The following is a 25,046-nucleotide window of genomic DNA, read 5'->3' on the forward strand; positions in this document are numbered from 1 at the left end:
ACACATATGCGTCATCCATATCACATATAATAGATTGTCTGTTGAATTTGAATTTGACTCTAGCGTAAGTTTTATTGTATTTTTAGCATTTTTTAGTCATTTATAATGAATTGACAGAGATAAAGCGAGGTAGAAAAGTCTGTTACAATAAAGCATCTTTTAAAGGTCCCTAACTGTAGTTTTCTTATTCATTTATTTGTAGAAGATACATACAAATGAATATTCATGGGACATAATGATTAAATAACAAAGGATTATGATTTGGAACAGCCTGATAAAGAAGACTTTCAAACTACATTCATTATCATATAATTTAGCTTAACATTCAGACACATACAGTATTACATACATACAGTAGCTTATTATATAGCTTATTGTATTCATGGACAAAGCTCATTTATACCACTTGCTTTGGGAAACAGACAAAAATACCATACATACAAGGTCTTTCAAAACAAGCAGCTGGCAGAATCATACCTCTTAAGAATAAACTCATAGTTTTGGATTTAAACATTTAAAACACAACTGCAACTACTTATCATTGTCCCTGTATCACTCACTACAGTGTAAAATAAAAATATGTTAGCATAGCTTTTATTAGTTTTGCCTCTTTCAGACGTGGATAATGTTTTGATGAATAGCTTTTGAATATATACCTGAAATCATTTATATTTCACATCATTTCGCAGTCAGCCATTCAACTATTCCATTACTCGCTCAGCAATGTGGAACCGTTTTCTTTTCAGTGCAACTTCTATAAGGACATCTAGTAAATATTTTCTCTGCCATTTTCCTTATTTTGTACATTGTATTGTAAGGTTTTGCTTCCTATTTTCGGCAATGCTCATCCAGCGACTTTGACATTTTCTCTTTCTTTCCTAATCCTTCTCTTTCCTGTTATTATCTTGCTTCTCTTTATCACCGTCCTCAGCTTTCTCTCCATTTCCTGTCGTATCTTTGTGATTGGCTGAATTTTTCTCCTGCATGTCCAGCTCTGCTTCACTTTGCACCTCATCATCTTGTCCACTGACCTCTCCATTCACCTTTCTCTCCTCCTCCCCTGACTCTTTGGTAGCTCCCTCTTTTGTTTTGCTCCCATCTTCCTCCTGGTTACTGTTGCTACTGTTACTCCTGCCGTTATCGGTGTCTTTTGTCTCGTTATCTGGCTGAGTCTTCTCTGGGTCATTGCTGTTTTCCTTCTCTTTCTGTTCCTCCTCTGTGTCTACATCATTATTTTGGTCCTTACTGCTTTTCTCCCCCTTTCCGCTGTCTTTATCTTGCACCTCTTCTTCTGTATTTTTGCCCTGCTCATCCTTTTCACCCTCAGAAGATGTATGGCTTCCATCCGCTTTCTCTTTACTGTCCTGGCTCTTATCAGTGTTGCTACTGCTGGCCCCCTGCTCCTCACTCTTAACCCCCTCCTCAGTCTCATCCGTGACCTCCTCCTTCACTTCGTCTTTTACCTCCTCCTCTTTCTCCTTAGCTCCTGCTGTTGCTTCACCTTCTTTTTCACTACTTGGCTCTTCAGTTTCCTTCTTCTCCTCCCCTCCCTCTTTTTCACTGCTTGGCTTTTCAGTTTCCTTCTTCTCCTCCCCTCCCTCTTTTTCACTGCTTGGCTTTTCAGTTTCCTTCTTCTCCTCCCCTCCCTCTTTTTCACTGCTTGGCTTTTCAGTTTCCTTCTTCTCTTCCCCTCCCTCTTTTTCACTGCTTGGCTCTTCAGTTTCCTTTTTCTCTTCCCCTCCCTCTATTTCACCATTTGTCTCCTTGTTTTCCTCCTTCTCTTCTTTGCTTTTGGAAGCGTCTTCTTCTGTGGTGTTCTCGGCAGCAGCCTCACCCTGCTCTCCTGCCTTTTCAACATTCTTCTCTTCGGCTTTTCCATCATCATCTGCAGGTTTCTGTAATGAAATAAAACCACGGAAACAATTTACAGCTGTAAAGATTTTAACCCTGTGACCTACATTTTCCTGAAAGAGAGTGACAAAGTAGTCATAGGCTCTTATAAACCAAGTGATTATGTGTTTCTTTTAAGAACCTTTTAATTGGATGTCAATCAATATGCAACAAGTAGTTAAGTAAAAACATTCATTTGAGTTTCACAGTGTCCCATGGTATATCAGCTAATGGAAATGAATATTAATTCATGTGATTCATGGGTAATTAAATGACAAGTATTATATAATTAGGTAATGATTAATTAAGTATTTAACACATAACACATGAGTGATATTAGTATTAATTTCAACAAGTCCTCCAAGCCAGTCTTATTAACTCTGTATTTAAAGGATTTACAGTTGAAAATGTAAGATATGGCTCATTTTAATAGGATTGTATGTATCAGACTCAGCCAATTACCGCTGATATAAATATACAATCATTTCAAGATATTCACAGAACACCCACGAGAGAAAGAATAACATGCCACAAAAGATTATGGCACATCGGACACAATGTACCTGCTTCTCCTTTAAAGGTGTCATTGTTGTGTTCCTACAACAGTCTATTACATGCACGCCTGTATGTTATACCTCTTCCGCTGGCTGGTCTTGAGGGGTTTTGTCATCAGTGTTTCCATCATCAGCCTTTGCATCTGGGTCATCTGGGAAAACGGGAGGAAACATTTTAACTGGGCGCACTGAGCAAAGCAGCCAGGCTGATTGTAAATACAGCTGGCTTCTTGGTTGGTTTCTTTCAAGTAAAAAAAAACAATAAAAAAACAAACAAACTTTAATTTAAGTATGATATTATGACATATAGAAATCAATGTGTTTCATCCTAATGTCTGATATTGTGTCTTGAATGGACTTGTTAGAGGCAATGTAACTTGAAGGAGTGATAGGTGTCATCTTAGTGTCACACAGGCATGAGTCGACTTGTCGGGGCCAAATCAGACGAAATAGAAGCAGGAAAGTAATGCATTCATATATATTTATATATATTTACATCAAGGACATGAATAATATATATGTATATATATATGACATATATATGTCATGCATTGAGTGACATTGTGTGTGTGAGTGACTAAATAAAGCACAGCACAAAGTAACAACCACAAATAGGCTAAGTTCTGGTTAATTCTAATTTATTGCCACTCTTGTCATGTAAAATCCTCATCAGTTTGCTTTTCATTCTCTAATGTAATTTAAACAGGTTAAATATTCTTTATGTCCTGACTACTTTTCAAGACCCTAAAACAGAGCCCATTACATCATTTCAGAAATCCATAAAACCTTTCATATAAACAAGGGAGCTTTTATTCATCCCCCAGTAAATGACTTGTTGAAATTATACAGCTTTGATTCAGCAGCTGTGTTTACAGGCTTGAACAAACACAGCACAAGAGTGACACCTGGTGGCAAAGGGGGGAAGCACCCATCTTTTTTTTTTTTTTTTTTTTTTTTTTTTCAGGCAAGTAAACAACTTCCCCAGACAATGGAAGTGTGCCACAAAGAGACAGTAAACATTTTACAAGCTGAAGGGAGGAAAGAGCGCTGCAGGGAAGTTCAGGGCCGGGGGAAGATTCAGAATACAAATTTCAGATTGGATCGCTGTCATATTTATCATAGTTATTATTATCACCACCACAGAGAATGACCCTCACCACAGGTAGCCTATATTTTATAAGAGAGAGGTTGTTCTACCTCAACCAAAGCTTTTGCTGCACAAACTCACAAAAAACACTATCTATTAAATCTATTAACGAGATTCCAGTGCTGATGTTTATCCACAACAGTGGTTTTCAGGGTAGCATGGAGGGAGAAATGGGTCTTGCATTTTCTTTTTAATTTGGAGATTTGCTGAAGCTTTTTCAATTTTCAAATTTTTAACAGTTTCAAGTTACTTTAAAGAAGACACAATGTGTAAGACAGACTAAATGAAGTACTTGAAGATAGGTCCATGGCAGCACAAAAAGACAAGAGTAAAAAAAAAAAAAAAAAAAGAAAGAAAAAGAAATATGATGAGCCTTAATAACAGTCCACAAGATGAGTTTCCGCTACGGAAAATATCTTCCCCTGGCCCCCTGAGGAAACACCTGTCATCATTTATGGTCTAAACAACTGCAAAGTGATACTGTGGATCCCGGTGTTTAAATGAAGACATCACACTGCAACTCAATAGCAGCTCCACACTCATTTCTATTGAAGCAATCAGCTCAGCAAGGCAGGTTTGTTGGAGTGCAAAATTAATACGGGGATTTTCAGTTTTCATGTGAGCATGTGCATCAAAGGCCTTGGAGTAATTAACCCTAAACATCATAAGAGGAATACAACTATACGCTCTGATAAACAACATAATTACACACTTGTTTTGAAACACTGGATGAGACTGAAATTTCCAATCAGAAATAAGCGGCAAAAGAGTGGGGGAAAAAAAGAACAGTGTAATTAATGTCTTTAATATTAGTTTCTCTTTCTACACATACCAGTTAAAGAAGAAAAATGACTCGGGTAGAGATTAGAAGAGTTTATGGAGACATTTAATGCATTTCAAATGCAAAACTGATTGAAGTTTAGCTATGGTAGGAGATGAAACGTTATGGTAATAATAACAGACCTCTTTAAGAATATTTTATGGAAATCGGCTGCATTCATTAAGAGCGAGGGCCGAACGATTGAGTGTAAGCAGTAAGCAGTGGATGAGCTGCTACGACTCCAAACATCTTAAGGTGATTTGCGGATGAGGCACAGGCTCATGAAAATGCTAAATCAAATTAAATACAATATTTAGAATCTCCCCCTTCTTCATTAAATCCAGTAGATTTGGTTCTGGCATTGCAATTGGTTGGACAGTTCTTTTTTTCTTCTGTCATAATCAGGCAAAAACCACTCACGCAGTTTCCTGCTTTCACTATTGGCACACAAACAGCGACAGAGCACAGCCACATTTCAGAGGTAATGCTACATCTCATCCATCACCGTGAGGTAAAACAAGGATGCAACTGTAAGCGGGTATAATTACTCACGGAAATGGCTCTCGTTGCCATTCTCATGAAAGGTAACGTTATAAATGGCTGGTGTTCCAGAGAAATGTAATAAAACACAACTGAAGATGAAGTGATGGCAGGTAGTAAACTGCAATAACCTCCCACTCCTCAACAAGCAAACTCTACATCTCCTTTACACACACACACACACACACACACACACATACACACACACACACAGACACACATACACACATACACATTATGCCACTCTGCAGGATTTTAGTTTTAGGGGACTAACTTATAACACCTCAGATACACACAGTAACATGCAGCATTTCTTTGATCCGGGTTTCCATTTGATGTGCTCGGTCACCTCTAGTAACCCTAACACACTAGGGAAATCCAATGTGCAATGTACACCACATTACATAATGTAAACACTATTCCATGAAATGTAAAGACTATATTATACCAATCGACTTAATTTAAAAAAAACAACATGTAACACAGCAAGAATCAAACTGCTGTGGTTCCCTGTGCTCACATGAGCCCTGAACCTGAACTACATTGTCAACATTCTGCCAAAGAATGGTTCATCCTCCCGTTCCTTCTGCAGGATATGAGGGATTGTTACCAATCATCTCTTGTTTACAGAAGTTGTAACAGTGAGTTCAAACTCAACGGGGAGTTGGACAAAGATTCATGTGAATAAAGCTTTTCTTTTGCTGTACAAAATAAAAGAACCATATCTTTTTATGAAGAACATGAAGTTCTAACGGCAAATGAGACAATGTACATTACATCAGTATATCCTCCACTGCAGAGTTGGAGCAAGCATCCATGCCCTGCAGAGAATTGTGGGGTCTAATATCATGTTTAAAAGCTTTTCCATTCCTCCAGGAAACATTTGTGTGTAAGAGCCATACAGTGCAATCAAGTTCTTGACTCCACAGGAAATCTGTAGCAGACCGGTTCAAAAATACATTTTTTTCACTGCAAATTGAACCATGAATAGGTTCATTGAGGATGTAAGATGCTTTTAACGACTGTGAAGTCACTGTGCTGGGGAAACCTGCTGTTTCTTTTTAATGTTGTGCAAATCATTTATTCTAGTTTCTCTATAAGCTGTCATGTCAGTTTTCCAGGATTAGAAGATGTCCTCAGTGGTGTGACACTTCTGGGAAAACCTATTGAACGGAATAAAGCTTTCCCTGGTGTTGAGACACGACTGGAAAACCATATTAGTGAGGGTTTTCCACTCAGAAAGTCTACTGAAGATCTCAAAAACAAAAGGTACATAATAGAAAACAATCAGTGTCTGCCCATTGTCTATTTATTCCCCTTCTTGTATTGTCGTCGTAAAAAAATATCTGAATGCAACATTTACTGTGCAAAGTCACTTCCACAGTAGGTTGTTTTGCCAGTGTAGTCCTTGAAAGGAAATGAATGCTGAACAAAATGAAGCCTCCATCACCACAGTCTAATGGGGTACACAATTGTTAATGCATCCTTTTTGTAGTCCATATGAACCATGTGACACTCAGGCATTATTACCTCTGACAGGCTGACATCTGCCTTACAAGCAGACTGGAAAGACTTCTTCCTGGAAATGCTCTGGATGTCATGGTCAATAGTGTTTCTCCAGCTGCACAATCTTTATTCTTTCAAAACCACTTCTGAAAAATCAATCCCTGCACAGCAGAGGTTACGGTGTAAATATCCAAATCACCTCTTTCATAAACAGTGAATTTATGCTTATAAACCAAAGCATGGAAAAAATCGTTGACATGGCCTCTGCGAGCCAATTCTACTTCGAGTGGATTAGCTCTGCAGCGATAGCCTTGACACACTATTTAATGTACCTAAATCACTCTACATAACATATCACCACACAGAACAGTATATTGCTTATACACAGCCAGCTGATTTACCCCAGTCAGCACATGCCTGAGTTATAGTGGGGTGTAAAACAAACATGGGTAGTAACTCTGAACAGTAATTATGAAATGTTGCCACTTAGCAAGTGTGCTCCAGTCACTGACCAGGGCCCTGTTAAAACATTTAATGACTGCATGGCCAGCTACCATGAAAGAGGCCCAGTTGGTACTGAGTTTACAGTGATGTGACACAGACAAACTAGTCCAGATGCTTGGTATAAAATGTGATGACTGGGCACTCTCTCTCGTGCATAACCACAATACATGTTCATGTAATTACGGCAGAAGAGCATACAGTGAGGGTATCAAGAGAATCATTAGACCTGGGGTTAAGGTGATGGATGGTCCCAGTAAAAGTAATGCAGTTGTTTCATTCTCTGACATCATAAAAACATGAATGTGCACAAGTTCAACAATCCACCATATCACAGCAGAGCATACCCAACTGACGAAACTGGTAATGCTAAACTCATGACTCAAAAGACACAACTATTCTATTAAAAGGGTTCGTCATAGATTTTACACACAACGTTCAGCTTACTTGTCATGAGACGCAGAAGTAAAGAGGAAGCTTTTGTAGTGACATTTTTTATTGACTTGCATTATAGGAAATGTAGGATCCACTAAAGGTATAAAAAAAATACCATACATTATCTCTAGAGTGAACCCTTTCAGTCGTGTAGAAAATGCCTCTTATGTGCAGCTCTGTGTTTAAATAGCTTTGACATTAAATCAGAGGAAAGCTCTGCTTGGCAGTGTTGCAGTCAGACAGGCCGAGTAATACTTATAAAGGTCATGGCTTCAGTTAAATATTTTAATAATTCATGGAGTTTGTTCTCTTTCACTTTTCTCTAAGTTACATGAAACCTTGCCATCCAGTCTCTCTATTATATGAACATTTTATTCCAAATGGCTTCTGTCTAATCAGTGAAATATGAACAGACATTAAAATTGGATTTTTCTTTCTTCTCAACACACACACACACACACACACACACACACACACACACACACACACAGAAGCATGAGTGCTCTAAAATGCAGTTATTTTATGTTATAAAGTCTTACCATCCAATAGCATCAGTATCACTGGATATGGTTCAATATTTGATCATTAAAGCAATATGTTTGTCTTATCCTCTTTGACCCCTAAAGTACAATGATTTGAACTAAAACTGGGAAATGATAGGAATACACAGCAAGGTTTGTGTGAGTGCATTATGTGACGAGCACCGAGCATTTAGCTCTGGCAGCACAGCAGCTTCAGATGCCCTCCTAAGCGCGGCTCCAGCACACAATGCAAACTTCACATCTCCATAAATGCAGGATATTTACTCCTGCCATTTAGACTGCGTGTCAAAGTTGTTTCACAGTCTCAGGCTGATACAAACCCTGCAGATGCTGATGCTCCTATCAGTGCTGCCTCAGATGCACGTCTACCAGCTCAACCTCAAAACTGTCCTAAAACGTGCAAAGCGGGCGAGATTAGAAGTGACAGATGTTAAGAAAATTTGTGTCATTTAAAGTGTCATACGTTACCCTAACCTTACACTTTGTATGGCGTAGCTGGCGCTGTTGTATGTCACAGCTGAAACTCTTGTTAACAGATTAATGTGACAGATTAGTACAGCTACCCTGCTCTTTAATCCAGTAATCCTGCATCAAAGGGTCATGAAGAACCTTTTTTTTCTGCTGTAGTGAAAAGGGGGAGATGAAAGGAGAGGAAGAATGAAGGAGGGATAGGGAAGGATGGTCATGGAAACACAGGCATGCACGTAACACACAGAAATGCTTTAGAAACAGTGCTCACAAACCACACTCTCAAAGAAAAAAAAAAAACTTCCTTTAAATGTTGCCATCTCTCATCCTTCACAGCTTAGCCTCTTTTTTTTTGACACAGGCACACGATTTAAGACACACGGCCTCTTTGTGTACATGTCTCCTGCCTCCTAAGGCTGTTTTGATGCTGACAGGCATTATAGAAACATATGCTAACAGGGCTAATTCCCCAAGGCAGCATCACATTTTATGACGCCAGAGGCAGAAGGCTCATCTGGCTGGATGGCTGGTGCATTTGCAAAGGCACACATACATACATACACACACACAGACACACACATGTGTTCACATATGCAGCAATCTTCATTTTTTTCACATTCAACTTGTAGATAAAACCAAGAATGTTTTTTTTTTTTTTTTTTTTCTCAAAGATACCTGAACTTAAAACTTTCTTGACTTCAAATCAAAAGTCCCTTCAAGGAACAGAGCGGAAACAGACATAATGTGGATCTGTCATGTAGCATTAATTGAACTGGCTCCGGCTACAATACATTCAAAGATGGGGCCTAGCGCATGAAAGGGACTATTCACAACATGTGGTTTGGCGTAAAGTGGATGCCCTTGAGGTTTCAATGCTAAAATTTACTATTAGGACGTACTGCTCTTACATAGTTTGAAGCCGTTCTTGTTTAGCGTGTCACTGGGTTTCAGGCTGCTGAAAGTGCAAGGGAGCTTCAAAAACATTTCCCATTGCATCAAAGAGCATGAACTGAATGAACCTGTATGTCATCGACCAATATTGGTTGAATGTTCACCATTATCCCGAGATAATAAGATGCTGCTCATGCTCAGGTTAGACCTGAAAAGGAAAGGCATAATTTTGCGAATCAAAAAGCCTACAATAGTGTGCCCCCTTATTAATGCATGCACAGAGGCATGTACAACCCATGCAAGGGTCCAGATAATCAGAAGACACACTTCCCTCGCTGTCAGCTTCCCTCCCTCTCTCATTGCCTTTCCTCTCTCGCTCCTCTCGTCCATACCTTTCTATCTGTCCGTCCTTCTTGAAGTACAAGGCTCTTTTGTTGATTTTCAGAGCAGCAATTTGGCCCCAGCACGGGGACAGAGACAAGTAAAATTCTGCTTTGATGACTCTAAATGGAGAGATTATCCAAATGAAAGGCAATTATCCAAACCCCACCCATCCCTGTGCCCTTCAATATCTCTCTGTGCCTTTCTTTACACCCAGCGCTCGTGCTCCACCATCTCAAGCCTATTCATCGTATTCACTATTTGATTCCACCTGTGCTCTTCTTTTTTTCCTCCCTTCTGCTTCCTCATAATGTTCTCCTCCCTTCATCATCTCAAGCTTTTATTCCCTCTTCTTTAACCTCCTCTTTTATCATCTCTTCCTGTCCTTTTTCTCCGATCCTTTATTCTTCTCCCCTTTCCCATTCCTGCTGCTCTCTTCACTTCTTCTCGCCCCTGAACCATTAAACTGAACTGATCACAAGAGCCCTCTGATAAAATGAACACTAATAAAAAGCCTATTTCTATTTTGAGGTTAGCAACAACTGCTAATTGGTTACAAACAGAGCACGAATGTGTTTTTGAAAGAAAAAGCCAACATTGGCCAAACTGGACATAACAATTTACCCAGTTTAAAAGAGCTACTATAAAGTATAACTCTGTTGGGTGAAGCATACGACAGGCAATGTGTCTTGTTGGTTAAGTCTTTTAAGCCAAACGTCTTTGTTATAGTGAGTTCAAATTCATTCCATGACCTTTGCTGCATGACTTGCCTCACCGCCTCCCCCTCGTCTCTGCTGCCACTCACCACTGTGTTCACTCTAATGAAGCAGAAAAGTCAGAAGCTTTACAATGCAACACATAGAAACTGCTCTAGTCATCCTCAGTCTGACTCCCAGCAGCTGATAGACAGTGAATAATGGGGACTGGCGTACCGACACACATGCACAGGCACACACACGCAAACTAACCTCAGTGTCACAACAGAGTCGGCACAGAACAGAGGGCGAATCTCAAGTTACGGGGTCGCTCCGTCTCATTTGTCTTTTTTCTACTCTCTCTCATCTCTCTCTGAGCATCTCTCGGGCCCTTTCTCCCCCGTCCCTCTCGCGCAAATACATTTACAATCACACGACACCTTTATAATAATCTTTTGTTTTCCCTCCAACGTTCCAGCACACCAGAGATCTGAAGTGTGGGTTTCATGCTGTGTTCTTTCCACAGCCTCTGCCAGTCAGCCAACTTTTTGGCTGTGTTCCCTTTGGCAGCAGAACGGGATGTGTTTACCTCATACCCAACCAGGGCAGGATTTCCCCACGGGGGAAAATAACACCAAAAACACCTCTGCTCTGCTGCGAATCACTAAACAGAGGTGATATGAACACTATGTTCCTACTGAGAAGCTAAACTGGACAAACAAAGACCACAACACTAAACTTACCTACTAATTTGTTTGTGGTGAGCCAACATGCAGCTATGGAGAAGCCAAATGGACAGATAATATTTTAGCATTGATTTTCTTTGGAACAAAGTCTTTTTCAGCACCATGGACAGACACAGATTAAGTGCCATACACAGACTGCATTACCTCCACGGCGCCTGGCAACGAAAAAGCAAAATATTGTTTCTTGTAAGCATGACAGCATTTAAGAAAAGACTTTATAGGTCAAAGAGTGGAGGGTTCATGAGAATGTGATATGCTCTCTAAGACAGTCCAACAATCTCATCTAGTGCCTGATCTTGTTTTCCGAGCTGTCTTGTCTGTTAATTTAATCTTTGGTCAATGTCACCCAAGGGGACCAATAATGCAACATCGTTTTCTCTGCCTATAATATGACATGCCACACAATCTGATGTACAGAGGATTTTGAGGGTGACATTACCGATTTCAAATGCACACATGCACACACAGACACACACACACACACACACACACATTCCTTATTCCCTCTCTTTTGATGCAAAATGCCAGCTCCCCTGAACCACAGACACAATTCTCCACGCTCCTTTGGGCTTCTGCTGTCAACTCTCCTGCCAGAGGAGAAAACAGGCCACATCTATCATGAGCCACAGGATGACGTAATGTGGTTCATACCGCAGTAGGAGTTACAATAAGGTCAGCAGCAGTCTGTAGAAAATCCAACTGCCCCTTTCCTGTGAATAGTTTCATCAAAAGAATTTGACACAAAGCCTCAATTTCTTGCGCCCATTGTTACTGTAAACAACACATATGCCATTCATGGAAAAAATCTGTTCGGCTCCCAGAGCAAGAATACATCATAATGATGGGAGGAGTGCCAGTTGCCCAAAAGCACAAAAGTAGAGAGTTTCTGCGGGACATTATAACAGACTGCTCATAAGCCCAGGAGATGACATAATGTATTTCTTGTAATAGTGCTTAATGTCATCATACTAGACCTACTTTCAATATTTCTAGTATTTTTTTTTACAGAGCAACAGTGCCACTGTGTGGGCATTTAAGACTGCAGCAGGTTGCATAAGATTTCAAAGACCATGCATTACATCATGCATCTCTATATTTTACCTTAATCCTAACTGTAGGCTGTACAGCCCTGTTTGTGCTGCATGTTGTGGTAATTATTTATGGGAGAAGACAAATCAGACATACAAACACTAAAAAGCTGGGTAGCAGTTACTATATGTCAGTGTCACATTGCCGTGTATTAGGGGGGATATGTACGCATCTATGCACCCACCTGGATATTCACTTTGTCATGGATTTACAAACAGCACACACACACATTTTCTACCTCGGTAGCCCTTTTTAAAATGTTGTCACATCACATCTATCACATCTTTTTGTCGGGCAACTGAAAAGTGCTGTTAGAAGTAATTAATAAGGCTATTGTTGATTATAATAGTATAATTAATACAGAACATGAACATATTATCATATCTTGTATAAACACAATTATCATATGGTTCTATTTGCTCCTATGTTACCATTGTCAGAGATGCTGAGGGTCATTCTTTGTCCGCTTCTCCTCTTCCTGAAGGACATGAGTCTGGCCTGAGAGATCTCTCTGACGATGGAGGACAGGTGTTCTTTGTTGTGTCCGATGTGGCCTGGAGGGGAATTCTTGGAGTCTCCATCTCCACTGCCCTGAGCTGCGGACTTATTCTGGGAGAGGTGGAAGTCTAGTCAGTTGATGAGAAACTTGTGAAAACCATGAGCAATTATAAAGGTATATACAGTATGGAAATAAGGAGAGAGGTGACACTTTTTATTTTACTTAGCTGCATCTGTTTATCTGAAAGGCATTTTGACAGGAGCGAGTGCTTGCAGTGTTTACTTTGTGATGTAAACTGGCTTGCGCTTGGGGAAATAAATGTGATAATAAATAGCCCCAAAAAATGTTGTTTAACTCAGCATTAAGTGACAAGGCGGTAGTGCTGGGATGTTCAAGTGTCTTTTCCCTTGGTATATACCAGATGCAGACTTATAAATGTATTGAGTATTTTAAGCATTTCATGTTTTCCAGTACTGAGTTGTGCACCCTTCAGGCCACAGAGTGCAGGTCACACTAATGTGATACACTGCTATCAAGTGGAAGTAAAACAATATGCTTCATTATCCTCCTAAATATTAAGCAGCAGGCTACTTGAAGCTGATAAATTATGAAATCAATTAGTGTTTTTACTTAACTCACTCTGATAATTTTGTTAAAGTATTTTTACAATATAGCAAAACTCCATCATCTTGTATACATGTTGTCATGACAGTAGCAGGAAAATACAAGTAAAAACAAGTATTAAGTCAAAAATAAGTCAAAATGCAAAACAATAATCAACACTAACACACAATAAAAGTTGTGTCTCTCCAAAGTCTACCGGCAGGAGGAAATCAGGCTACAGGCACTGAGTGAACCATGGACCATCCTGTGAGCCATGAAGCTTTAAAGCTGTCTCTTCAGGCTGCAGCTGAGGCAACAAGTCTGTATGAGTATGAGAGCTGGCATCAGCAGCAGCTGAGTCGAGTCATGTTTGTACAGTTTGTATACTGTAGGTTTGTAGTACTGAACAGTCTCGGTGGTGGGCACACACTATACGCTAAGTCCTGAGAGGACAACATGTCAGCCAGTCACCACCTGCACTGTTAAACTTTGCTCACACAGTAGTTAAGTGAGCTTGTACCACTATTTAGGATGGTAAAGCCTTCATTTATATGGCTGACAGTTAGTTTGGAAACATATACAAGGCGAATAGGCAGGAGCAGTTGAGAGCTGAGAGCTGTCACTGTTGGAAAGGGAATATGGCTGTTTCCTGGAGGCAGTATGTACCAGTGTAAAAATGATTTTTAATGAACTCACAAAAATACAATAGAAAATGCTGTTCAAATAGCTGTTCATGTTGGGCCAGCACTAAGGTAGACCTACCTACATACCTCTGCTTATGTCACCTCTTTTACTTCTTTGGCAAAGGTAGTAGAAATATAAGAGTACCAGAGTTAAATAAAGTGAATGTTGCCGAATGTCTGTTGCACAGTGACTGATGAGACAACAATGTCTGTTTTGCTTGTACAAATGTGCAAAAACAATGTGCAAATTAATTTATCTCCACTCTGGGCTCATTCGGAAGGTTAAAGGGCTGCTGAAGACTGTGCCTGAAAATGCAATGTTTCATATCTTAAAAACGGTGCGAGCACACATTTTATTTTGTCTCATTCTGTCAGAGTCATTGATAAATTCAATAAAATAGTACAAATTCAATTTTCTGTACTGAGGAATACTCCGACATTTATTACTACAGCTCCCACAGCCCTGCAAAACTCCTGGTAAATGAACACACAGATAACGAGGCGAACATGAATGTCTATAAGGATTCTAAAGTCGTTTTAAGCTGTTCCTCCAAACAGTGTGTGTAAATGCAGGTCTGGCATCATGCACTTGCAGATGCACACACAACAAAAATCCAATCAGAAACATTGTTCTTAGCTCAACTTAAAGGGTTTGTAAAATATTGAATTTAATAATCTAAATAATTCATACATAAGGCATATAAAGCTTACATTTCCATTTTGCTTGGAGAATCTGTAGATAGGTGGAAGAGAGTAAGCTTTCATTCTGTGGACAAAACAGACAAAAAGACATGAATACATGATGTGACAACACTGATCCATGAACACATGCACCTGAAATTAACCAAGTCATTTTGAAAACCCCAGTGCAACTACAATTCATCTAAAAAAGAGAAATTGGAGAGTTGAATGATAATTGATGTTTAAACACTGTACTGTGTACTATTTGATTAAACAGTGATGCTCTAATTGACCAAATATCTGTAATATCAATAATGTTTAATAGTGTAATATTTTAGTCTAATATTTTAAAATCTGACAAATGACATAGCTTTAAGTTCAATATGTGGTTGAAAAATGGTAAGCATTATACATTTTTGTCCTTATTTTGGTTTTGTTCATTGATCATAAGAAAACATTTTCAAATATTCCTCTTGATACTATAACAGAACTATAAGGGATGTAGCCTTCAGGAGATTTGAAAGAAGATATTAGTCCTGGAGGAGCAATTAGTTGCCAAACAGAGTTTACAAACACAAACTAAACAGTCTCTAGGAACTGTCTCTTGTAGTCATAGTATTCTATTCTTAAATTTCCACAACTCTTGATGAAAAACTCAAGGCTCTACATACTGATAGATACTAACAGTGTGCATCATTGCAGTGTTGTTTAGTGTATGTTAAAATAATTATTTGAGATACCTTACTCAATAAAAAGTCACTGTTTGAGAAGTTTAGTCCATATATAGGAGGGCGTAAGTATAAAATGGACCTCAGTTAGTTTTATGTCGGCTCTATTTTCATGCAAAATTTCAAACTTTTGTGCAATTTCAAGGTTTTCATGTCTGTATTGTGGGAACGGTGTGCAGATGCTGTTACCAGGGGCAAATACTTGGGTCGCCCAAAGGGAAAAATTTTACCACATTTTGCTAAGAAAACTATAAGTCCCCTTACACCTCCCATAAAGACTCTATGTAGTGCACTGCTGTTGCCCCAAACCTCCCTAAATGGGGTTCCTGATGATGTGTCCTGTAGCGAAATGAATCTAACAATAAATTGACAATAGAATATGAAATGATGTCCTTCTGTATCACTCCAAGATGGTCTGGCAATACATTTAAGGTCATTTTTTTCCATATGTTTGTGAAAGCAGGTAACATAAAGCAGATGTTTGACTGATGAAATAACTTTCTATCAAGATATCTGTATCTTCAGATAAAGTGTTAGTCCAGCCTATTTTCTGTAACGCGATGCTTACCCATTGACCCTCCTTGTCCCTCTTGGTCTGGTGAAGAGGAGGTCACTGTAGGACAGCTTCTTAAACTTTTCTCTTCCCACAGCCACATAAAGCTGACCACTCTCCAGCTGATTCCCATCAGTCAGCTGGTGGCCTTCATCGGTGTAGAGACTACAGCACACAAAGTTAAGTTACTAACAACCATATTATTGTGTCTATATGTGTATCACATACAAGTGCAAAGTTAGTCAACATAACATAACTGACTTGAAGCAGTTTGAGGAAAATTCTCTTTTACATTTATATGTAAATTCATTTAGATCATCTGCTGTAAAGGAAGAACATGTGGTATAAATCTGAAGTTCTGAGCTGATTTATTTTGTCAACAAGTAGGACAGACATTATATCTTCATGCAGGAAGAAAAGAAAACAGTCCATATGTTCAGCATGTGCACTACTGTAAGTGGTACCTTCGAACACCCCCCAGGACTCTCAAACCCATCTTCTCTGTGATCATCTCTAGTATTTTGTCAAACTGGCCCAGCATCCTCTGGTGGACCAACAGCCTCATTGCAGGGTTCAGTACATCGCCATTTGCTACCACGCTACGAGAAGAAAGTACATATGGTTAGAAAGTGACAAGCAACGGTGACAGTGAGCGTGGTGTCTCCTTATGACATCAGCAGTCACCACATTACATCCCACTTGGGTACACAGTCAAATACAGTGGCAGTTACACTTTTGTATACTTATTATGTAGCGTGTATAAGTGAATCTGAAAACTCTGCAGTCAAAATCAAAAGTTTAGGACTGTGGTAAAATGATGTAAAATGGTGAGTGTGAAATATGGGAACTTCAACTTACAATATTGTGCATGGCTCCTTGATGGGTTTCAGGAATCGAGCGGACACAATGAATCGATTCTGTGGCAGTGGTTTGGCCTGAAACAGAAGTCATGTCATGAACCTATGAAAGCTTGGAAGTTTTTTAGCAGATGCGTGTGTCCAGCTGGGATTTAAGGACACCTCTTGTAATTCCCAGTGGAGGCTCAGAAAAACAGATCGGTGCAAACATTTAGGGACTTTTTCTTTAGGGACCAATGCTAACACTGGACTCAGTGTTGATATCCTAGTTGGTGAGGACAACAATGAAGCTAACTTCAGCTCCTAAATATAGCTGCCCATGTCAGGGCGGTCAATGGGGCTGATACAGTACATCCTCTAGAGGCAGAAGTGCTTGAAGAATCAGAGCCAAAAGGGGTGGCAGCAGTTTAATGTAGCATTGTGTGTTTATTGTAGACTACTCTATGTATATTGTTATGCTTTTTCTCTCTCTCTTTTTTCAATCCACCCACACTTTTAATATTCTTTTGATGTGAGAAGTTTCAGTTAATAATACAAGGGACATCAAAAGCTTTTACCCCTAAATCCAAAGAGAAAGAGTCATTTTAATCACTGAAAGAATCTGACAGCAAAAGCATGATCTGCCTGTGATCCTTTGAGGTTGTGAGGCTGCAGAGAGTGCGCTCTGCAGGTCCTCCCCTATAACACCTGGTAACCCACTGTGACTCCAAGACTGAGATTTGGATCCTGTGAGAGACAGAGATAAGGGAGGAGGCATATTAAAAGTCCTTTGGGGTCTGTGAGTGCACCCTGGAAACAGAGGTGTGAAGGTCAGATGTAGAATTAAAAAATAAAAGTGCTTCATAAAACAAGGTGTTGGACATATTCAGAGGTATGCCAGTAACCATGCATAAGGCCCAGCTCTTGTTATAGAGTTTAAGCCCCATGTCTATGGTTAAAACTGTACAAATAACACATCATAAAACATTAAAATGCATTCTAATTCACATAACTCCTAAAATAATCAAAACCAGAAAATGCTGCTTGTTAAAAAAAAATGCAGCTGCACTTCCATTTTAACCATTTACCTCTTGTGTATAGACTAGTGTAAACAACACAGGTGGTAACTGGTCCAACCCAGAAACAAACAGAAACAGGCAAGGCATCAATCAGTCCCTAGGGAGCTATCACAAGTACTGGGTTTGTTTTTCTATTGGCAGCGATTTTTCATCAGCGCGTGATCTTTTATCGTAAAGTGGGAGAAAGCCCACTCAGCTCCCGTTTGGCAGACAACATCACTTAGTGCTGTTAATGCCAAGCGTACACAGCTTCAATAAGTCAAATGATCAATCCTATAGCACTTTTAACAGGAAACCAAGACCAAGGAAACACCTTTCACTTTCACTACATCTCACTATAATTCCATTTGCAGACTGCAGATTCGAGACTCTGTATTTCGATTGCTGGTGGAAATCACTGGCCAATTTCCATCTCAATTAAATCATCAATTGGTACACTTACATCACTGCTTATGATAACCATGCAGGTTTGAGCACTGCTTAAAGTGGGTCCTCTAGAGCATATCCAATCAAACATAGAGCAGCAAAAACACTAATTACAAGGTGGAAGGGAAAAGGAATAAATAAAAGATCTACTATGTGCAAAAAAAGTACATCTGTGCAGTAGGAACTATTTGCAGAAGCTGCATCCTGCTGAGCTGTGCGCACATACAGAATGGTTCATCAAAGGTAGTTAACTTAAATCTTCATTAGTCTATCCCAAAATCAATACGACAAAAAAAAAAAAAAAAAAAAAAAAAAAAAAACAACCAAGCATCCAGAGAGCTAAGAGTTCTCGTCATTATCAACACAATCAGCCAGGTTAAGTGGGGTAAGCGACAGGAAGAAGGGTCCTTGCAAACTAAAGAGGTTCTTTTTATGCTCGCCAATCACAGCAGCAACAACAAGTCCTCCAGGTTTTCTGTGATGAAAAAGCTTCTTGTTGGAGGGTGATAAGACAAATGCAAGAGCACTGAGAGAAATTCCTGATTGTCTTTAAAACATTAACATGTTACAGTGGAGACAGGCAGGATGCACATACAGCAAATGCTTCTGAGGTTCTGACTCCAAGGCCAGAGTCAAAAGTCAAAGAGGTTGTTAATAAGGTTTGGTATATTAAGTATAGTACACATTACTGTTCCTTCCACAGAATAAACTTTATCATAAAAAAATTTAACTCGCTTTTGCAAAGACAACCCACAGTTGACTTTGAAAACAGATGAACCTGACTTTAAGCCGCCCTTGTTATGGCTGTGACTTCATAGCTGGTGATTAAAGATGCATTGATCGGAGGGATGATTATGAACCATAAGTTAATAATTCATGGCCACTGAGACAGCAACAAAGTGATTCTTCATGGAGAACAATGGGGAGGTATGCTGAACATTACACCTTGCTTAAATGATCTTTCTAAAACCTTTACACTGTGGGTGGGGGCCAAGAGCGCAGAGGTGATCCTCCCAAATCCTCATGTATCTTGCATTTAGTGGCAGTTTCAAATGTTGAAGAGTTGGATTGAGTAAAGATATTGTAACTGAAACCCTGCTACGAAAACATAGCCACCGAGGGGTAATCTCCAAATCTAAATCTAATGTAATAAAATAAGCACAGTGAAACACTGTGTCTATGTTCAAGGTTATGCTGCTCATGTGGTTGCTAAAACCATCACAGATCTTACACAACTGTACATTAAGAAAAAGAATCCTCGAATATGTTCGAATGTGGGTGTTTTTCTTTTTTTTAAACCCGAGGATCCAGGGCATATGAGCATCCACCACAGTCCAGGACTGTCTGGATGACTGACAAGACTAAGTAAATTATGTAAACAGGTTCCATCTCTGCAGATTGTGTTCATATGATGCCAAAGATCAGAATGATTGGGAATGGCAGGCACAGCTATTGCTGCTGCGTACTCACCATGCTGCTGCACAACACCGAGAACAAGCAGAATATGTTGAGCAGCAGACATTTTGTTTGATTGTTTCAACAGGGACTTCCCTTTCTTCACTAACTTTCTGAGAACTTTCTCAAAAACTGAAAGAAGGCAGGACTTTCTCATTACCTGCATCGGAAGAGTCTGCAGCATCCTCCTCTTTCTGGAGCCGATCTGTAGGTAACTGTAGATAGAAGATAAAAAAGAAGTAGATTAATCATTCAGAGCACACTGTTTTTTTTTTTTTTTTTAAAGTAATATCTAGCTCTTATTTAAGCACTAACCAGCTAAAGAGGAATAACTAGTATGTAGCTCCCTGTTATGCACAATAAGTATAAACATATTCACTGAAAGTAAAGAGATGTATTTATCATCTCTTGCACTAGATCTGATTTTTCACAGAGGTACAGTTGATTGGTGGCTATTAAAGTTTATTATATATTCAGTTGTGCAGCAGAGCATATCCACAGTACAGCACCCAGTACCTTCCCCCTGGATATTTAAAACACCCGTGTCAAAGAACATGGTGAAAGTGAACAAAGCTCATGTCTCCAGAGAACCTTCCCACTCAACCTGCCTCACCACTGTATTCTATGAATAACTCACTGAACAAATCTCATTGCCTGCTGCATTTAGTCCAACTTTTTTTTTAGGCCAGGGCAGAGCCCACTTATTTACAGGGCTGATCTCACCTGCCTCATGCTGTGACTCAGATCTGGTGCAAAACTGTTGAGTCACATAAATTTGAAGACCATGACTCTGTCAACAGGTCTGTGTGTAAGTGTCTGACTGCAGCGGACCAGCAGCTCTCCTGCAGACCTGAGTAACCCACACCTGCATCAGGCCGGTGTGTATGAACCAGTGTTTACGCACTGATGCATTATTCTTGAGGGCTGTGAGAAAGCCATTTGAAAGTAGTTATCGTAGTTGTGTCTTACTCCAGCTTTTTGAATCTCTCCCTCCCAGCAGCGACGTACTGCTCCCCGCTCTGCAGGTTCTCCAAAGAGTCCACCTTGTGTCCTCCTCTCGGTGTGTAGATGTTTCTCACGGCTCCAAACGGGGCTTTTATCCCGCCGGTCACCTCTCTCAGCAAAGTCTCAAAGTTGGACACCCTCTTTTGGTTGATCACTATCCGACGAGCCTCATAGTAGGGGTCGCCGTTTCGGAACATGAAAATGTTCTTCACCACCGGCTGGGACAGAAAGTTTGGCTTCTCCGAGCTCATCCTCCTGCGTAACGACAGGCTGGCGCGCAACTGTGAGAGATCTTTGTTATAATAATCTGACAACGGGTTGATCCCAACTGCGAGACAAAAGCTTACAGGCCATTATAATGACATTAGAGCTGGTCCATCCTGGCCAAATGTTTCGGGTTGAGTGGTGTTGGAGGCGGCACGATTATCTTCAGGGAGGTCAGTGTTTTTGGAGAGAAAAGTGTCCGGGAGCAGATGCTACTCAAAAGGAGAAGGTAAATAACTAAAAAAAAAAAAAAAATAGGACTACATGCATCTAACTACGGCTGTGACCCAGCGTTATAAATGTGAGCTATCCATGAGTTTTGCAGAATCTCAATCCGCTGCAGCAGGGGCGGTGCAGAGCTATCCGCTTCGTGTGCGCGGATACGCAGCAGGTGATGGCGAAAGCCGAGCGGGTCTGTGTGGTTTCCCCACGATGCAGGGCTGGGCATCATGGGAGCTCATCTGTTGGGATGTATCTATGGGAACACGCCGCTGTTCTCTCACCGGCTACCAGGGACATAGTCGTAATCAGCAGGTAGTCAATCATTAACCAGTGAGGGGAAAAAAAAAAAAAAATAGACTTATTTCGTAAAATGCACATTGACACTGTGTAGGAAACATGAGCAAAAGTGGACGAAAAAAGTAAAGAAATTAACCGCGTTTAAAAGGTGTAGAAACTCTCCAACACTCATGTGAGAAAGTTAATTGGGCATCAGGAGACCAATTGGAAAGCCGGGTTGCCGGTGACATCCTGAAAGTGGGACAAAAAACATGTTTGTTTTGTGTACTATAATTGTGTTGCGCAACAACAGGGAGATCTGTACTCCATGTCCTTTTGCGCATTATTGTCAAGTGGCACGTTTCCTGCTGAGCCAATTAAAAGCCAAATGAATTCATCATATAAAAGTCTGTGTTAAATAGTAGTATATTTTATTGTTAGTTATTTTTTTAATCAAAACTCTTCTAAACACATAAAGATTTTCCGTTTGTATGAAGCCATGTATTATTTATAACAGTATTATTAACATTATATGTTAGGCTATTTATCTCTATTCCTATAGCTTCCACAGCCTATGATTTGTGTGAGTTTTTCCGGATGCTGTGTGGAGCCAGAGGGCTAATCATCACCAAAAAGTCTTCTTACTCATTTCCCTTCTGCTTCACCTTATTCTACATGACCTCTTTCATCAGCAGCAGTAATCAGCATGAGAACTGCTGCTCCACTGGGGAGTACTGGATGGGGATGCCAACAATAAGGTTGGTCAGGGCCAAATGAACATAATGAAATATAGTAGATAACCAGTTGAGAGAGTGGTCTCCGACTTTAGGTCCTCTGGGTATATGTATATATATATATATATATATATATATATATATATATATATATATATATAGGCTTATATAATGTAAAATGTATATAATATACAATAATAATTGCTCTCTGGCTTACTGTGTGCTATGGCACTTCTGCCAAGCAACAGAGTTGCCTATAGATCCCCATACTATGCATACTATACTCTTGGTTGTGACAAGTTCCACCGTGGAAACATACCAACAGGGCTGATATAGAATCTAGACATAACTTCTACACTTTTACTATGGGAAACCTTTCAGAAACTATTATACTAAGCAACTAAGTGGACATAAATGTAAATTAAGAATCAGAACTTGAAGGACCTTGGACTTTAATCAGAGCCCTGCTGAACACACGGCATATCACATAATCACACATTCTAGAGATTTTTGTTTTTGCCGAAATTATATGGATTTTTGATGTTACAGCTGCTTGACAGCTGGTAATGAACTAAAATGTGACTTGCAATTAGATATGCTCTGTACACCATAGTGGGGGTTGGTTTTTGGGATGATGGTGTCAGACCCTGGAGCTTAGGCCAGTGTCTCAGACCAGTGTCCCTGATCACACCCTCACCTCCCATCCCTATCCATCATTACGCTTTTGTCATTTCTGTACATTAAAATTGAACAAAAACAAAAGCAAAAAAAAAAAAAAAAAAAAAAAAGAAATTCAGTTGACATCTAACCAGAAGTGCAAAATAGCATAAAGTGCAATATGTATAACAGTTTAAAATAAATAAATGGGTACGATATAGTTGTATCTGATCATATTGAAGGTAATTTGAATCTAATTTGTAAAAAGACACTGTAGCTTTTCTCATCAAGGTTAAGATTTGGTTATTGCTATTCCCCAACACAAACACTGATGTTAGTAGGTAAGTGCGTCAATTTGTAAGTCGCTTTGGATAAAAGCACCTGCAATATAAATGTATGCACCATCATACTACTGTAGAGTCTATGTAAGCACTTTTTTTGATGCAATTCGCTCTTGAAGCCACCTGATGGTGCTATAGTATATGATGTGGACTATAATTTTATTCATCAGACAAAAAAAAATAAATATTGAACATATGTGCAAATCTTAGAGAATGAAAAAACTTGCAGTTACTTTAAAACGTTATGTATAAGTTGCACCCATGCTTTTCAGCATATGCCACTTTAAAGACACACATGCATCTGAAGGAGGTTAATAAACAGAAGGCTGCTGATGGATTCAGAGTGACAGGAAACATGGGGGTACAGAGGTTTAGAGGTGACAACCTGCTTACAAGTTCAGGCGTAATCAGGGGATTTCATTCCTATAACACTTGTTGTACGGTTTGAAGATCTTAGTTAAGTCGCTGGCTGATTGCATGTCACTCTCTATGTGTTTGCTGATATATTTGAAAATGTAAAATGTAATTTTTTTTCTATCGTCACAGAGTAGAAAGGACATAAGGGGAATATGTTAGAGTTTGCTCACATCGAGCTATCACTGCGTCAAAGAGGTGTTCTCTTCTTGGACTAAGGTGTCTGAGGAGCTGTATGAACATGGCAGCTGTAGCGATGGTGTGATCATGACTGATGTGATTACATGGGGTGATATGCAGTGCCTTTGCTTCACCAGCAGACGGCAGTGTACAACAAAGAACAGCTCAAACCAAACCATCACACACAATTGAGAAATAAGTTTAATGTTTGATCTCCTGCTCTCCTGCATCTTTTGTCCAAACACATGTCTATCTAGGCCTCCAGTATATAGTGATCACCTTATCAATCATCTACCCTTTCATTGTCAGATATTTTAGTCAAAGCCAATGGTCCCAAAGTTGATTTTGTGCATCCTCATTCACAACGTCAAGACGAAGCCAGTATCTCAAATATAAAAAGGACAATCCCTTTCCTTTCCACCTCTCCTTGTGTATACCCTTCAGTCTCAACACCAGTGGCAAGGCATGAAATTATACATAATTGCTGTTGGTTATTGGATGTGATAATAGCACCTTTTAAACCCGATCCTTGCATGGCCAAAATTGCTTTGCAATTGCTTCACAAGATTTGGAAAACCACACAGCAAACATCTGTCACAGCTCTTCACAAGTGTCAACAAATAGAGGTAAGGTAGCATCAACAGACACACACATTCAGATTTATTAAGGACCTCCTACTATGGCATACAAGATGTAAGAAGAATAACAGATAACAGATAACAGGTCTGAGTGACATCAGTAGGTTTACTGCCACACACTGATGGTGGGGTTTGACCAGACTCAGTTGTAAAGTAATATATTCAATCAGGTCTCTACCCTTACAACAATATTTGTTCTCTGTAAATGTAGCCTAATGCTAATGTGACATTTTCATCTTATCTCTTCTCTGCTACTGTATAAATGCTTCCATGTGCCAACATTAGAGGCTTGTTGAGTGGGTAATTATAGTGGAATACAGATGTGATGGAGAAAAAAACCAAACAAAAAAAACCAAAAAAAAACCAAAAAAAAAAAAACAAGCCACATATTTACATTTAAAAACCTCCTCATTAAGAGGAATGCAAATTCAAATTTAAGTATAAATAAATGTATTAAATGCTGCAATAATTCCTCACAGGGACAAACGGTGTGGAGATTTTGTGCTTGGTCAGCGATGAAATAGGGGGAAATGACAGGGATGACACACACATTTTATCCACAAAGTA

The 25,046-nt window shown here is 39.6% G+C and overlaps 1 protein-coding gene across 1 annotated transcript; it reads right to left on the reverse strand.

Moving 5' to 3' along the window:
• Positions 1-174: 174 nt before the first annotated feature.
• Positions 175-21,508, reverse strand: LOC139613762 (doublecortin domain-containing protein 2-like). The gene is made up of 9 exons (XM_071470626.1): positions 20,718-21,508; positions 19,909-19,963; positions 16,811-16,887; positions 16,417-16,551; positions 15,968-16,117; positions 14,702-14,756; positions 12,637-12,814; positions 2,526-2,596; positions 175-1,895 (listed from the first exon to the last, which is right to left on the reverse strand). The coding sequence occupies exons 1-9, from the start codon at positions 21,002-21,004 to the stop codon at positions 879-881; spliced, it is 2,025 nt and encodes a 674-aa protein (XP_071326727.1). The 5' UTR covers positions 21,005-21,508; the 3' UTR covers positions 175-878.
• Between the last annotated feature and the right edge of the window lie 3,538 nt (positions 21,509-25,046).

The sequence above is a fragment of the Trachinotus anak genome, unplaced genomic scaffold (genome assembly GCF_046630095.1).
Source record: "Trachinotus anak isolate AG129_WGS33_773 ecotype Australia unplaced genomic scaffold, CSIRO_AGI_Tana_v1 ptg000032l, whole genome shotgun sequence".
In the NCBI taxonomy this organism is placed as follows: domain Eukaryota; kingdom Metazoa; phylum Chordata; class Actinopteri; order Carangiformes; family Carangidae; genus Trachinotus; species Trachinotus anak.

Bases quoted from the DNA above. Each gene is read 5' to 3' on its own strand.
- LOC139613762 (XM_071470626.1), bottom strand. From the start codon at position 21,004: ATGAGCTCGGAGAAGCCAAACTTTCTGTCCCAGCCGGTGGTGAAGAAC. The intron at 16,888-19,908 runs GTAATGAGAAAG...CTTCTGTTTCAG, and splicing joins TGCAGACTCTTCCGATGCAG to GCCAAACCACTGCCACAGAA. The intron at 12,815-14,701 runs GTAAGCTTTATA...CACCTCTCCCAG, and splicing joins TCTCCAAGCAAAATGGAAAT to AATAAGTCCGCAGCTCAGGG.